This window comes from Thamnophis elegans, chromosome 3 (genome assembly GCF_009769535.1).
Source record: "Thamnophis elegans isolate rThaEle1 chromosome 3, rThaEle1.pri, whole genome shotgun sequence".
Lineage (NCBI taxonomy): Eukaryota > Metazoa > Chordata > Lepidosauria > Squamata > Colubridae > Thamnophis > Thamnophis elegans.
This window is the reverse complement of record NC_045543.1, coordinates 32,441,118-32,458,645: the sequence shown is the minus strand read 5'-3', so window position 1 is coordinate 32,458,645 and position 17,528 is coordinate 32,441,118. Positions and strand designations below refer to the sequence as shown.

The window sequence follows — 17,528 nt, the reverse complement described above, 5'->3', positions numbered from 1 at the left end:
TCAATAAAAAACAAGAATGATGCTGGATCAGAGCACAGGCCTATCTAGTACTGCTTGCAACAGTTAGCCACTATTTCTGCTAAGCAGTTCTCCTAAGAGTAGGTAGCAGTCTTTTGCACTGTACAGTAGTGGGAGCTGGTGGGAATAATATCTATTAGGGTAGATGTCAGACTAGTTTTCATTTCTGTGTTTGCTTTAGTCCACTGATTGAATTGAAAGCATCTGAAAACAAGACAAGAAGTAATGGATGGAAAATTATCAGGGATCCAACCTTAAACTAAGAAATTTTCTGACAGCAAGAAAAATGAACTAATCCAGGAGTGTCAAACGCATGTCATCACGTGACATACTTTTTCCCCCTTTGCTAAACCGTGTGTGGGCATGGTGCATCTGGCCCGCAGGCTGGGAGTTTGACAGCCCTGAACTAATGGAACAGCTTGCCTCAGAAATAGTGGGTGCATTATTGGAGGCTTTTAAGAAGAGATTAGATAGCCATTGGCCTGGAAGGTTGTAGGGTCTCCTGCTTGAGCAGGAGATTGGAGTAGAAGACTTCCAATGTTACTTCCAACTCTGTTATTCTATAATTCCTGAGTTGGAATTGGTTGGGTTATTTTAAAATTCCATCCATGCATTTGTGCATTGTCTGCTGCTCTTTATTTCAAGAGAGCTTGACTATCCGCCTGCAACTTTGTCTCACTTTTACAACAGGTTGGATTCAGAATTGAGAACATGCAGACAATGAAGCGGCCCTAATTTTTTAATAGATAAGAACTGTCTTTTACCTATTGTAGATGAGCATCTGTTCTTAAGATGATGATGATGTAAAAGAAGAAAAGCATTTCAGTTTCTATATCAGAAAACAGATTAACTTTGGGTGCTACCGGTATGTTAGATAAAGAGCCCGTTGAGTCTCACTTTTAAATAATTTATTTAAAACTTTACAGCCAAAGTCTCATAATCAAATTCAGAAAAGCTTTCCGTTGTGAGATCATGCAGAATGCCTGCTAGTTTCTTTTTTAAAAAAAAAACAACCTAGAATTATGGCTCCTGCATTGTACAAAAGAAGTTGCCAGTTGAGTAATGAGTGAAGAGGAAGCCTAACTGCAATCAGTTGTCTCCTTCTGCTCTCCAGTTCCTGAGCATCACAGTAAGGAGCTCGTGGTTCAGTATTGGCTGCACAGCTCATGAAGATACTGCTCAGATGCTCATTTGGGCTTTTGTTCATGAACTGATTGAGCTAACATATTAAGCATAACATGTTTAAGGTAGAATCGAAATAATTGTCAGAGAAAGATGATTTTTTTAGCACTTGAAAAAAGTGATCTTTGCTTGCCCATTTCATAGTCCCTTATGTTTTAAGAGAGACTAATCCTCCATTAACACTTTGTTTCATCTGTGGTAAGGTATAATAGGTTTATCATAGATATAATCTGGTAAGTGTAAGACTTGTGACAAATTCAAGCCTACTAATGCAAAATACCACTTTCTTTGGGACAGCTGGATTTTTAATATAACGTTCAAAAATCTCATTAGTTAAAAAGAGCTCATTCGTCCTCCTCAACCAAAGTGGGAGGCTGATCACTTCTGTTCTTGCCCCATTTTCTTCCTTTTACTCATTTAATATTCCAGAGGATCCAAGCCAGGGGTGGGTTTCTCGCCCCATTCCAACCGGTTCGGTTGGAACGAGGCCGGCGGCGTCCTCGCACACGCGCGCGGCGCACGCATGCGTACTAGCGTCTGTGCGATGCTCCAGCTGCTCCTGGAGGATTGCGCAGGCACTGTATGCGTCCTGCGCATGCGTGGAAGCGCAGAATTCGTCAAAACTGGGTAAGAAGCAGGCGCGGGTGGGCCGTTCGCCGTTCCCGGAAGTTACTTACTTCCAGGTTCGGCGACCAAGCGGTTCGCAGGGACCGCCGCGAACCGGCTGAAACCCACCCCTGATCCAAGCAAAGCAAAACAATGTGTTGTTTAAAATGTTCTGGCTATTATCTCTTATGTTTTAAACAGAGAATCATTTTCAAAAGGAATAATTTCTCTTTAAGAACATAACTATTGTGAAAAAACTGGGGTGGGGATGGGGGCTAATAAAAAGAACATTTAAAGCTTGATATTGATATTGTAAATACAATCGTTTTGGTGGAGATCTATATGGGGGAAGTTGGTGCCTACAATTTCAGAGACCATCAATTCAATTTCTTGTTATATTAAATTGTATTTTCTTCCTTTCCAGTCCTTCATACTTACTAATTTTCAGAAACTTCTAAATAAGTTGAAATAGAAAGTTAAACGGACTACACTATAAACTAAACTAAGCTCAAGTGTTGATGACAAACTCCACAAGAAAATTTAATGGGCTATATCTACATGTCACCAGAACTCACCTTGAAGGTGATTTTTACTTTATATCAGCATATTTTAAAACTAGAGCAAATGTAAGAACTCCTTCTGTATCTTGCAGTGATTTTAACAGAGCTCGGTTAGATCAACAATCACGATTTCACACCTGTTCCTATTGAGATTTTTTCAGGTTTTTTTAAAGTGTATTGCAGGGCTGTCAAACTCCCAACCCGCACGCTGGATGCGTAATGTGCTGACCACGCCCACGCCCGGTTTAACGAAGGGCAAGAAAGTCCTGATACATCATGTGATGCTGCCCTGACATGAGTTTGACACCCCTGGTGTATGGTGATATTAGCCAGGAGACTACAATGCTTAATGTATAGTAACAGTTTGGCTGTCCGTTTACTAGCTGTTTGGTACACGCTTGTGCGTTTCTTAAGATGTGTCACAGGAAGGAGAACTACTTAGTACAAGAAAGACAAATGGCTTTCCTGCAGCAGCATCTGAGGTCTTCTCCCTCCACCAAAGCAACCTCACAAATGGTGTTGCAACTGGGAAGGTCAAGTGCCAGCAGGTTGTAATCGTCCACATGTTCATAGGTACTGAAGTGGTACTTATTTATCTACTTGTATAGAACATGTTATAGAAATGCTAGATGGGCAGAGCCTGAGGCGAATGATGAGAGCTCCTACCATCAAACCGCTGGAGCTTAGCCCAGCTCCAATGTCATTAAGCCATTGAGCCACCATGCTTTTTTCCTTCCTAATGCAATTATTTTTTGTTAGGCTCCTCACAACATATATAAACCAATCACATTCCCTCCATAAAGAAAAGCAGCCAGCCCCTTTCCATAGCCTCTTCCCCACCTCTCAAAAGAGAGACCCAGATCAGTGCCTCAAAAGGAACCAATTGGCAGGCCAAAGATCCAAAAGGAATATGGCTGCAGAACCCTGACACCAATGTTGACTTAACAATCAATTCTGAAAAGGTAGTAGCTCACTAGAGACAGAATTCTCTACCACTTCTGTAACTTTTCTTCACTGAGGGAATGTTCTTAGAAGTTGTGTTTTTAGGTCTACATATATCTCCATCTTTTTTACAGCCCTGTGGTGCAGCTAGATTATTTTAAATTCCATTCTCAGTGATCTTTGGAGAGGAAAAAGGCTCTACACAACCTTGAGTCAGCATGGAAATAAACACCATTTTCTAGCAGAAAATCATAATGGATTTGAGGAGTAAAAATAAAAAAGATCCTATGGCAACCACCATTTGGCCCTGGCATGAACACAACAGCCAAAGTATTGCAGCAAGCCTTTTATTATTTCCTAATGCTTCGGGTCAATTGGAGGCTCTCTGGAGGTTGGATTTTGGACCATGAGATTCAGATTTAGTGAAATAATTGTTCTGCCATTTCTTTGTTCAACGTGTTCCAGAATTACCCTTGGTTTTATAAGCGTCTTGCATGCAGGAAACTAAAGCAGATTTTTTTTAGAAATACATAAGCATTTATGCATTGCAACACCAACAATTCAACTTCAACGTCTTGAGTTTTAGCAAAGTGGGTAAAGCATGTACTCTGATGTGTGTTTGAGCTTTCTGACAATTGGTTTCATATTTATCTGTAAGATAATGGTTGTTTTAATTAACACATTTTTAAAATGAGGGCTTAATTTTATTATATGTTTTATGTGAGATAAAACCGCCTAGAGTAGGGGTCCCCAACCCCCAGTCCATTGACCAGCATTGGGCCGCGGCATGTCAGAAACCGGGCCACACAAAGAAGCAAAGCCCCATTCATGGGATGCAGGCAGCATGTGAAACCATGCCCCCTCCAGTCCATGGAAAAACTTCTCTCCATGGAACTGGTCCCTGGTGCCCAAAAGATTGGGGGCAACTGGCCTCGGGGGTGTATGTCCAGGCCACAGGCCAATTGTGGCCATGGCTAGTAATGTGGCCCCACAATATACATACATGCATACTGTGTATGTATGCGTAGATAGTCCTCAATTTACAACAGTTCATTTAGTGACCAAAGTTACAGCAGCACTGAAAAGAGTGATTTATGACCATTTTTTCACACTTATGAGCGTTGCAGCATCCCCATGGCCCTGTGATCAGAATTCAGATACTTGGCAATTGGTTCATATTTATGAAGATTGCAGTGTCCCATTATGATTGATCACCTTTTGCAACCACCTGATAAGCAAAGTCAATGGGGAAGGCAGATTCACTTAACAATGTTACTAACCTAATAACTGCAGCGATTCACTTAACAACTGTGACAAGAAAGGTCATAAAATAGAGCAAAACTCAGTTAACAACATAAATTTTGGGCTCAATTGTTATAAGTCGAGGACTATCTGTATAGTAAAGTTGTTATTTATATACCTTGGCCTATGTTATATATTTTACATGCAGCCCAAGACAACTTCTTTAAATTAGTTAAATTTAAATCTTACCATTACTTATAAACATGTAGGGCAAAATGAAAACAATATTAGTGTAGGAAAAAAAATAAGAAAAAGTATCTGCTATTGTCATTCTAAAATCACTCTGAGGCTTAAGTAATTTATAATGCATCTAAATAAACATCATCCCATAATATTTTGTTTCCATCAATGGACTCATAATCTTAAGAAGGCACTGAGCAAAGATCTGGATCAAATATGAAACCTTTTTTGTGATTAACATTCAAAACTAATGCTCACTTCAATTACTAATTAAAAAAAGATCATATCATGTCATTGAAGGCATCTTCTAACTCAAATACTGCATTGTCAAAGAAATGGAACCCTTCAACAGACTAAACAGTGATGAATTTTCACTGTTTTCAAAATAAGATCTTCCATATTTATAATATTTGATAGCAGCTTTTTATTGGTTATAAAACCTAAGCCCATATACAAAATTAAGAACACATTTAGATGCCTCTGTTGAAGGAACAATTTACTCTGTTAACTAAGAGTTTAAAAAAAAACACAATGCAATTTTAACACTTCTGAAAACTTAAAAGTGCAGCAATATATTTTAGCTTGAATATAAAGACCCCATTCCATGGCGTAAATGGAAGAAACTCACATATGGGGTTAGAGATCGTATTGCCCATTCCCACTATCGACATCTCCTATCAAAAGACGCTCTGGAGGGTCTCCGGCCCCTCCAGGACTACTTTATGGGGACTGTAGATGGAAGGAGTGGGGAAAGAGCAAGTGAAAATAAAAACAGCAATTCTCTCAACACAGTTTCAAGTAACTTCTGCTCTTGTGCAGCAGGATACTTAAATCCAAGCCTTTATCCCTTTTTGAAAAATACAAAATGGTTGAATCTCTATCAAGAGCTGATAAGGTGATAATGAACTGAGAGAAAGGCAAGTTACTGTTCTAAATTGATTTTCCTATGTTTATCTATAAGGTGATGCACTGAGTGCAAGAAATAAATCATTATTCACAGTAGTGAAAAATCATCAGTCTTATTTTGAGTGAAGTATCTAAGACAAGAATATAGGCATAGAGGATATGTTTACAAAGATATTTGTTCACATTATTAACTGCATATCTGCTTTGAAATCCCCAAAATTGACAAAATCTAATTTTGATTTTCTTTTTACTTAGTTTTCAGCAAAAACAGCACAATTTCAGGATTTTAGACTATAATGTTAATAGGATACAGTTACCAAATTAATTTAATGTCTGGGTAAAGAAAAAAGGCACAATGAACTTCAACTCAATTTTATGTGCACAGGAGTTGAAAAGTCTGAGCCACCTTAAAGAGAAATTGATTTTAAAATTTATAAAATCTATAAATAGAGGCCAAAACACTGTATTAAAACAGATTATCTAGCAAGTAAAAATCTTGCACTTTAAAACACATACTTGTATCCTTTGTGATACAAGATCACTCTTTAAAGTGGCTCTACCTTGGCAGATATAGTAAAAGAATGAACACCTGCAATGTCTTGCTTAATTGTGGAAAAACAGCTGATCAACAAAGCTTTCTTCATGGCATCTGTCTGTATCTTCATCACAGTAAATACAACCCACATCCAATAACTACGTTACTTTTACGTTTTGTATCCCTTCACATCAAGGCATTGGGAGCAAAGTACATCCAGTGAACAACAGCAACAATATCAGTTTGTCTGATAGCTTACACAGTTTAAATTTCATGTTTACCCACAGCAATCCTAAATCCTCTTTAGAGCCAGGATGGATAATTTCCCCATTACTCCCAAGTTACCAGCTCAAGTAAATGTCTTCATTGTGAGCTGTACATTTATGCTTATGCTGAATAATAGCAGCTTCCACAAAGCCTCACACAACTAGTATGTATTTTAACTATATGAGTAAGTTTATAGACTATTTTTTCTATAACTCTTCCAATACTTCAAAAAGAAGCTATTATGGTGCTTCTAAAATAGTTGCTAGTTTGTTGCCAACCACATCATCGTAAGCACTGGTAAGTAAAAAAATAGTTTAAGACTAAATTACAGTAAACATGAAAGCTCCACAGTTTAAACCAATATAAATCAACATTATTCAGTTATAAATTTAAACCCAAAATATATTGACTACTGAAAGATGAAAGCAAGATTCTTATCAACTAATGCTGATTTGGAATAGCTTTGTTATTTTAATGCTGGACTCTTGCTTTCAGCTTAAAACAAAAGTTCAAGTCCATAATAGATGGTAGCTCAGGTAAAATACCATGCACAGCATTTCATTATTAAAAAAAAAAAAGCAGGAACACACAGGCTGGAGAGTGGTCAAGTTCAGCTTGCTGTTCTTAGAAATTAGGAATAATGGTCACCTTTTTATTAGTCCAAATACAATGTTCATTCTTCAAGCCCAAGCTTCTAAGGCAGTAATGAACACAATTATTGATCTATGTAGTCTGTTTTAAACCAATTAATTACCAAGTTTTTAAGAAGTTTTTTTAAATGTCAGTATTACCAATGAAAATAATTTGTCTTGCTTTTCCTTTATTTATCTTCCACATTAAATATATGAAAATATGTTTGTAGAGGACAACAGTTGAGGCTCAAAAAAATTAAAATAGACTGGGCCTCTCAGAAGTCTTCCAAAATCATACTAAAGAGTCTTGATCCATAGCACGCTATTTCCATAGAAAGCTATTCTTGTGTGGGAAGCCAATGTGCCCCCACAAAAAGGTATTCTTAAAACTGTAAACTGCAGTTATCAGCTTGTGGCCTCATGGGAAAAGGAAAAAAAAATCAGGGGAAAGGTAGCAGAGACTGTTAAAAAAATTGAACAGTGTACGAGATCATGCATATGCATTTACAGTCCATGTGACAGGTACTTTTGGCAACTGCAAAATGACTGATATACAACTTGCTTTTAGAAGCATCAGACAAAGGGGCATGTGCTTGGAGCCTGTTTTTCCAATGGTAGATATCTGGTTGTGTATTTTACCGATGCAGGGTAGTCAAGCTGCATTGTCGAGAGCTTAAAAATTAAATTCTTTTGTTTGAAGATTGGCCGTTGGATCAAAATTGTAAGTACCTCCTTGTGTTGCTTCAGGAATGAGGCTGGGGTCCTCATCAATCTGCAAAGAAAGTATAGTCTGGAGTAATTGTAATCTTCATTATACAAGTAGGAAAACTTGCTCATCTACCATCAGGTCCAACTTCACTCAGATCTGGGCATTAAAGTCTATGTCTTCAAACGTATTAAGTGTTGAAATGTCCCCATAGCTTTTGAAAAGCTACAATGGCAGTTTCCCCTTATGTTAAATAAGTAATTCTGTGAGATGTATGGAATAAGAGGATAAAGTAAGAAATAAAAAAGACAAAACAACTTTCATTAAAAAACAACAACCTGTAACAGTATTCCGTGCGCCTTCGGCATTTAGTCATGCCGGCCACATGATCACGGAGACATCTTCAGATAGCGCTGACTCATCAGCTTTGAAACGAAGATGAGCACCGCCCCCTAGAGCCGGGAATGACTAGCATATATGTGCGAGGGGAACCTTTACCCTTTACCTTATAAAACTAGCAAGAAGGCTAAGGTGCTATAAAGACAAGAACTATCCTCTAGTAAAAGACATACACCAACCAGTAAGAAAGAAGTCTTCCAGCAACTCTCTGCGCATATCCAAGTTGATGTATCTGTTTCACAGTATCATTAAGGCATTTTAAAGACTGCTCTTGAAAAACACAAGGAGGAGAGAGATCTGATTGGCAAGTAGAAGCCATCTCACAATGGCTAGGATTTGCAGTTCTCAGCCATAAATTTTGCTTTTGTTAGGTGGCCAGATTATTTGTGCACTGACTGACTGAGTGCCCTAGCTCAGCCCTAGATGCAGTGTATGGAAAGTTAATGTCTCCTCAGTGGGAATAAAAGGACTTGATTTTGGCATAGAATATTATGCGAAACTTTTTATAAGACTTCTTAATAATCATACTATTTTATAATATTCTGAAATGTCTCAAGTACTTACATCATCACCAGAAAAATACTGATCTATTATCTCAAATGCTAGTTTATAAATGTCTTCATTCTCATGTTGTTGCAGTGCTTCTATTTTTTCTAAACCTAGAAAAGAAAATGAAAATATAATTAGCTTTATAAATTACTATTTTTAATCCACTGGTTTTGGCATATGAATTAAGACAGCTCAAATATTTTGAATGCAAATATAGGTATTCATATACCTATGAATTGCTGCTTTGGTCAAATGATGAAATTCTTTGGTTACACTGCAGGCACCAACTCTTTTGTGTATGCATGTAAGCAGCCTTTTAATACTTGTACAAATGAGTATGGCTCATGGCATGACATTGCTTTTGTTATTTTGACCCACATATACACACTTCAGATACTGCTGAAAGGCAGTGGGTATGAAGCGCCTCTTCAAGTTTTTAAAATAGCCACTTTTTTTTTTTTTTGCCATGCTTCATAAACTGCAGCTGTAGGTGAGTGTAGCCAGCAGATCTCAATTTCTATGAAGATTTAAAAATACTCTATGGAGAGTTTATCATGAAATTGAGGTAACTTGAATCAACTGATATGGCTAATATAAGGAATTATGCTGAGATTTAGGCATTCAGTAATTTCATCGATTCACAATTATACATGTATTTACACAGTAGTAAAATTCAACCTGGGCTGACCCTGAACTAAGTGTGTTTAGGATTACCCCTCAAATGAATAAAATCAATTTTAAAAAGCAATAGAAATATGGAGTAATGGGACTGTTGAGCGTAACTTTTATGGAGGAGGAGAAAAGTCATAGCCAAGGCAATGGTCATATAAGAGCAAAATGAGTTCAAAGCAGGAATGGAATTTGAGAAAATATTTCAGACTGGCCTAGTTTTCTTTAGGGCCCACTGGATCAGTACAAATAATGTGTGCACTTCAATAACCCATGCATTTTCTTCAAGTCCAACCCTGTTACATTTTAACTTTGATTATTAGACAACCCATGACCTGTTAATTGTTTCAGAGATATTTCCTTACCTAAACAGAAAAACAGAATGATCACAGGTGAGCAAGAAAGTGAGTGTGACTTCTGATTTCCTGCTGACTTCCCCATTGAGTTTCCTTGTGGGAAGCTGGCTGGGAACTACCTTTTCCCTTCTGTCCTCTTCATTCTTCATTAAATTTATATGCTGCCAATCTCACTATCCAACATGACTTTGGGTGGCTTACAGAGCCAAAAAATCATAAATATAAAAGCTACCAACAATTAACTAAGAGCCAAGAGCGATTGGGGGGAAGGTGGGTGTTTTCGCCAAGCAACCATCTCCAACATAGTGCACCCCATTAGGGGCCCAGGGTGCATGGGAGTGTACAGGAGGTACTGTATGGGGGGATGGTGCTGATCAGGGAGAGTGTGTGATGTTGTGCGAAAGGTGCTACATAGATTGAAAAGACTACATAGGTTGGGGAGCAGCACAGGTCATGGAGAACTTCCTCCCTTCTTTTCTTGCAGACAGGCTAAGTGGCTGTTGTAGTCGAGGAAGGAGTAAGATTTTTTTTTAAAAAAAATAACTGTAAAAACATGTAAAACTTGTGAAATTTTACAGAGTCTAAAAATGGAAAATTATCGTACTATGCTGAAAATGAAGGTTATGTGACCACAGCAGCAGTGCAGCAGCAGCCAGTAGCATTGAGGCAGCCACAACTTTCATTCCCTTGGGAGTCCCGAGTCCTGGATTTTGGACACATTCTGTAAGTTAGCTCATCTAACATACCTTGGTTCAAAAATTGTTGCCTTATGATGCAACTTTTTGCCCAGTTAAAGTCATGACACTGACATTTTTAATAGTATACAGATACAATCATGACAAGACTATACTCTGCACAATACACAGCAACTTTGAAAGGATCACTTTTAAATGCAAATTCTTGGCATTGGCTCCTCTGGGATATTGTAGGCTTTGAATAGGAGTCTCTGAGGGCTACCTAGCATAAGCTTACCAAGATAAGCCAAAATTTCCATATCATGTTTCTACATACAGTACTTTCTCACAAACTGTCTATCCAGGAGTCTTGCAGAAAAGGTGAGATATTAGTCCAATCTTCACCAAGATTGATGCTGTATTCTAAATTGAGAGGTGGAACATAGCAAATAGACGAGGATCTACTTTTTACAGTAACAATCGTATCTAGAATCTTAAGTACCTGCAGAACATACAGAACAATGAAGAAATGTCAGATATGCTGACATTTGAGCAATCCCTCAAGGATTTTCATTCTGTTTTAGAGGATCCAATGATCAGAAAAAGTTATCTAACCATGACATGCAAATAAAAAAACAGATTAAAATAAAAAAGTACATCTCTACTCTCCACTCACAATATTTTCATCAGAATAACAATATCAATTAAATATCACAATAAGTCAATTATGACAGATGGAGTTGGGGTCAAAGTCCATCTTACTAAATGAAACCTTACCTCCACATTCTTCTATAATTTCTGCTATTGTGCTTGCCTCATCACCAGCCATTATTAGAATATTTTTTAGGCCATCCAGAACCACCTGCACTACTTGAGAATCTTTCACTGACAGCAAGTTACAGAACGGTGGGATTACATTCTGTTGTACAAGATATTCAACCTGAGCAATGCAAAAGATATTTACAATGATTTGTGGCATTAGATATAAATCATTCTAAAAATTCTGCATGAATTTCATAAGATAAACAAACCTGATCTTTTCTACCACTTATCGTTAAATTACTGATTGCCCAGGCAGCTTCTTTCTGAGTGCCAAAGTCACCCTAAACAATATAAAAATGATTTGCATTAGCAACATATCTTATGTTAGCTTAATAAAGCATAAAAATAGGGAAATGTGGTATTTGACTGACCTTAGCCAATTGGTGAATTATCATAGGGATAAGTCCAGCATCAATTACAGCTTGAACCTGTTGCTGATTTCCTGCAGTAATATTGGATAGGAACCAAACAGCTTCCTACAATGAAAACAAAAGTTGCTTAAAATACTTGAAGCTAACTTAGATGGATCAAGTGTGTCATAGGCTGATCTTTGGAACTTCCATCACTTCCACTCAGGTATATGGTCTTTCCTAGCTTTAATTTTATTTTACTGTGAACTAGAAAAAAATGAAATACAAAATATTTCAGCAATATTCTCTGTTACATCTTTTTGCCTCACTGTATACTACTTAATTATAAAAACTTAAGATAATGTCTTCTATAACTTTAAAAGAGACAACAGAAATTTCTCCGTTACCGTGTGAAATTTCTCATACCAATACAGGTGAACCAACTGTATCTCTCTTATAAAGCTACTATGAAGAAGGACTACAGTGAAGAAAGGCATTAAAAGCCACTGATAGCTGGAGTAATTCTGCTTCTTTTTCTTAGGAGGACCAAGAGGATTTCATACTAAAGGAAAATTGAAATAGGTCTAAAAATAATCCTGGTTCAGGAAACACCTGCCCTACCATCTTACTAAAAAGATATTCATAATTGGCTGAGACTCTACCTACACTCCAAAGAACATTTTAAAGAGTGAATGTATGATGGTTTCTTTAAGATTATTAGGACTTTCCTCTTAAAAAGAGGTATTAATCATTTGGATCCAGTAAATAAAACTCCACTTATTACTGTATTTTGCGGAGTATAAGACACACCAGAGTATAAGACGCATCAAGATTTTGAAGAGGTAAATTAAAAAAAAAGGTTTTGCCCTCCCCGGCCCCCAGGAGCACTCTGCAGGCCTCCCAAACCCTCTGAAAACTGAGGCATGCAGAGAGTTTGGGAGGCTTGCAAAGTGCTTCTGGGGCCAGGGAGGGCAAAAACGCGATGTGTGGGGGCTTGATCATCCTAAAGGGTAAGGCTTTTATCAATCTCAAATCTGCTTTTATCTACCCCTCCCCACAGCAGGGCAGGACTAAAAATATCTCTCCATGCTTTATTTTTCCCCCCTTCCCTCTGACCAGCGACCACATAGAGCCGCTTGGCCCAAGGAGCAGCAATCGGCTCGCTTCTACTCTTCAGTGAGGAGAAAGACACATAGACCAGGTGGGCAGGCCTACCATTCGGAGTATAAGAAGCATTCAGAGTTTCACCCTCTTTTGGGGGGGTAAAAAGGTGTGTCTTGTATTCCTTAAAATATGGTTAATGTGAACAATGAAGACCAAACTTATAATTTGTGAATATATAAATAGTACTTGTCTTTCTCAAGCTAAAGATAAAATGCAATCCTTACACATTTAATTTTTTACATAGTACATACCACTTTTTTCCCTTTCCATTAATCAAAGATAAAAATTGACTAGAAGCACAACATTGGATTACACTAGGTGTGAAATCTTTGCACTTCTTTTAGCATTAGGAAAAGAAATAATTCCCTGTTAAAATTTTTTAAAATGAAACAAGATTACCAAAATAATTTCAGCACTCACCTTATTTATTTTCTCTTTAGGATGTGTCAAAAGATTTGGGAAATGGGAGAGGACATCACAGTTGAGAACAACTTGTGTCTGTTCATCAGTACCAGTTACTATATTGCCAACTGCTCTTAGTGCTGCAGTCTTTAATTTAAAAATGATACAATTAACATTTTCTGTACTTTAAGGGTCTCTATTTCATTTGTAGAGCTAGTTCAAATATGCTACAGACATACAGGTTGAACACATACTGAACTACAGAGATATTCAAATATACATGCCTTTCTTCAAGCTCGCAGACAAAAAACATTGACTGGCTCTATGTACATATGAGAAATGCTCCTCTCTTTTTAAAATGTTAGTTTCAGATTTGTTTGTAATCACAATCAATGTCAAATTCAAATCATATGTACAATGCCAAATCAATACAAGGACAGATTACTCAAGAAATATGCTGTTAAAATGTCTAGTCCTAGGCTTTATAATGAAGGATGTAGTATTTAATTTAAAAACATTCTATGTCCACATACAGGCATCTAATTGTGACAACTATTTACATGGAAGCTGCAACTATTGACTCAGCGCAGGCAGAAATAATGGTGAAAGACACCAAGCAATATAATTTAAAAAGTAACAAACCCTAAAATGAACTAGATAAAGTTCAATTTACTTTAGTATGCTACCACTAAGAAATGCATGTTTGTATTTATATTCTTGTCCAATAAATTATAATTCTTAGACATTTTAGAAATGCATGTTTAGAATAAAGAAGCTATTCTGGTAAAAATTCAGAGAAAAAACTAACAAAGGAACTTTGTACAGGTAGTCCTCGAGTTACGATCACAATTGAGCCCACAATATTATTCTTATATACTTTATTCATTAAACATGAAACTTAGTCAACTGAACATTTAAAAATGTATCAAAATATTATTAACTAGCACTGGTGGTTGATACGGATTCCTGACAGCATCCTTAGGTATCGACCAAGTATTTTCTTAAAATATATGATGATGATGATCATCATCATCATATTCTTTAAACATGAAACTCAGTCAACTGAACATTTAAAAAGGTTAATAATAAAATGAAAAAATAAACAATTTATTATTATTATTAGAATTTATATTGCTGCCTATTCGCCCCAGGCGACTCAAGGCAGCTTACAGAATATAAAACCATATTTAAAACAATAAAAACTAACAAAAAGAATCAAATAAATTAATATAGTACAATATAACAAAATGGTCATGTGTAAAAAATGGTCATGTCATATTTTAGTGACATTGTAACTTTGAACAGTCACTAAATGAACTGTTGTAAATCGAGGAATAACTAATTTTATAGCAGTGTAAATTCAGTCCATTGTACTCATTTTGTCAACCTTAATGGCAGCCATTTTGGGATGTCTGTTGTAGTTTCTTTCTAAGCCTAAAGAGATTGGTTATCTGCTAATTTCTTTTTCCAATTTCAAAAACCCTATTAAAATCTTAACTAATTAATAGCATATGTGTTTCATATGTATTTAAAAAAATCTGGAATAAACCAACGAATACTATGGATGTAATCTTTCAGTTAATTTGTGTAGTCTACAAACATCATGGTACTCAAGTGATTCTGTTTTGCCTTAGCATAAACATAACACTAAAATGCAATTGTGCTTTTTTTGTTCAGAAATTGTAACTTTTGTGTTCCTTATGGACCTGGCAAGCTCTCTGTTCTGCTATTTCTGTATTCTTGATCAGACAATGAGAGCCTCTGAAACTTTACCATTTATACAAGAATCTGAAGCTGATGGGAGTTACAGAAAGCACTTGAGGTAGAGTTTATGAAACTACTACTACTTTTTTGAATCCTAGAATAAACTACACAAACAAAAGAGTAGATAAATTCATTCAGATAAAATTTTCTCACATAACTACACCAGCTATGCTAACACCAGCATACAAATGAATGAATGAATATGAATTATCATCATATTTGTGGATTGTTGCTAGTTGAGATAGTTACTAGATAAGGAATGGCTATAGCAATTTGCTAACAAGCTTTTACAAGCATAACTTTGAATATCCCCCTTTTTTCATTTGGAACCACCATACAATTACTCAGTTTTGTACCAACACATACCATAAAATATGTAATATGCAATCAGAAAACACCTATGCCTTAAGGAAAGTATTTGTCTAAAAGATGGAGTATAACTTTAATAAACATACATTCACCTGTTAAGTTAAAAAATAGTAGATGTAAATCAGCGTTAAATACTTTCTCATCCCCTGGCTGACCTTGATTTGGGCTCAGAAACTAAACAGGGTTAAGCCTGATTAGCACTGGGATGAGAAACCACCAGGTCATCCCAGAGCAATATTGATTACCAGGAAGTAAAAAAAACTATCCTGGAAGAAGACAGTAGCAAATACTGTCAGATTATTGCCATGAAACACTGCATGGATGTGTCTAATAGACAGCAGAAGTTGAGCTTGAGTCAAGAACATATTTAGGGCATGTCAAATTTTTCAACTTTCAATTTCCAAACATTAGGAGTGCTCAAACGTTGTGACATGCCTGGGGGATTGTAAAGATATTTTGGTTACTTTAATATAATTTAGATATGCTTGCTAAGTAACTACATAAATATCGTAACTTTTTAACATTTTGTTTGTTTCATTTGAAATGAAGCATGTTTATTGAGGAAGTAAATTCAAAACACTCCTTAATGTTTAATATATTTGCCTTTAAATAAGTGGATTTGAAATACAAATAAAAAGAGATGTTACCCAACAAAGATGTCTGAATTTTTGCCACTGATATAATAATACATTTTGTAATACCATATCACACTGTACAATACTCAAAACTTACCTGAACTTTTACCTCCTGATGGCTCAGCAAGGGAACTAAAAATGGCACTACACCTGAATCTATCACCATCTGTATTTGTTCATTCCCACCATCTGTGAGATAGGACAAAGCCCAAACAGTGTCCACAAGAATCTGTGCAAGGAGGACAGGTTATATATTAATGTAAGATGGCAATTAACTTCTGAATCAGATTTGCTATGAACAAGAGTTTCACATTTATTACAGATTTTATATGTATTCTCTAAATTGCTTTCTATGATTTTCTTTGCTGTTTTTTTCTACTCATCAAGGAATATTATAAATTCTACCCGAGATACCCCAAAACATTTGAAATATTAGCAATATTACTATACTACTAATATACTACTATATTACTATATTTAAAAGAAATCAAGCAAAGAGAAAATGTTTAACTCATTCACTATAAATTTATTTTTCCTAATTGTTACAATTGTAATCCTTACTTTTGCATGAAACCAAACTGCGCCAACAACTCAGTAATCCAAACACATGAGTACAAGCTGAATCTCTGACATATAAGTATTGTATATAAGCCAAACAAAAGCAATACAAAACAGCAGCATCACCCACAAAAGGAATCAGTATAGCATGATATTTTATGTACAAGTCATTTGACTGCATCATAGCTTCTACCATGTAAGAACCACTTATAGATCACCAGCAACAGAAAATTAACACATAAATAAAATCACTTGGATCCCTGTAGAATGCAACTGATTTCCAGGTAAGTGTCTACAGGTTGCAATATTTATGTAAAAGTAAACATATTTGGCAAGTAATTTTTTAAAGCAGCAGTTAGGCAAAATATAAATAATACAGCTATTGGCTTAATAAATAGTAGTCAACAGGAGAAAGAATATTCGTTTAGGATTTACTTACATTTATATCTGTATGGTATATTAGAACACACAAGGCTGGTAAAATCTGTTGAGAAAAAAGGATTACCAAAGGCCATTAATTTTTGGAAAGAAAAATACAATACACCTTTCATAGTTCTTGACCTACACCCATGTGTTTAGTGATCATTTGAAGTTACAACAGTAGTGGAAAAAAGACTTATGACCATTTTTCACACTTACAACCTTTTCAGCATCCTCTTGGTCATGTGACCAAAGTTCAGTTGCTTGACAACTGGCATGTATTTATGATAGTTGCAGTGTCATGGGTTACGTGATCATTTTTTTTGTGATCTTCTGACAAGCAAAGTCAAAGGGGGAGGCAGAGTCACTTAACAACTGTGTTACCAACTTTACTTAACACCTGTGACAATAAACGTTGTAAAATGGGGTAAAACTCACCTAACAAGTGTCTTGCTAAGCAATAGAAATTTTGGTTCTATTGTGGTCATAATTCGGGGACAATGGTGGGTTGCAGGCAGTACGCCCCATTACGGGCGTACCGGAGCCTGCCCAGAGCACCGG

At 36.3% G+C, this 17,528-nt stretch overlaps 1 protein-coding gene across 2 annotated transcripts in view; it reads right to left on the bottom strand.

The window, feature by feature from the left end:
* Nucleotides 1-5,268: 5,268 nt before the first annotated feature.
* The window catches only part of KPNA3 (karyopherin subunit alpha 3), a 36,378-nt gene continuing 24,118 nt past the window's right edge, over nucleotides 5,269-17,528 (bottom strand). The window contains exons 11-18 of one of the 2 annotated variants that reach the window (XM_032213019.1): nucleotides 16,987-17,031; nucleotides 16,087-16,218; nucleotides 13,240-13,368; nucleotides 11,677-11,781; nucleotides 11,515-11,586; nucleotides 11,261-11,423; nucleotides 8,800-8,894; nucleotides 5,269-7,902 (exon numbers count right to left, since the gene is read on the bottom strand). In XM_032213019.1, coding sequence (XP_032068910.1) covers nucleotides 7,804-7,902; nucleotides 8,800-8,894; nucleotides 11,261-11,423; nucleotides 11,515-11,586; nucleotides 11,677-11,781; nucleotides 13,240-13,368; nucleotides 16,087-16,218; nucleotides 16,987-17,031 — 840 coding nt within the window. In that variant the 3' untranslated portion in view covers nucleotides 5,269-7,803. The remainder of the gene's footprint in view (nucleotides 7,903-8,799; nucleotides 8,895-11,260; nucleotides 11,424-11,514; nucleotides 11,587-11,676; nucleotides 11,782-13,239; nucleotides 13,369-16,086; nucleotides 16,219-16,986; nucleotides 17,032-17,528) is intronic. The other variant, XM_032213018.1, reaches the window with a different exon arrangement.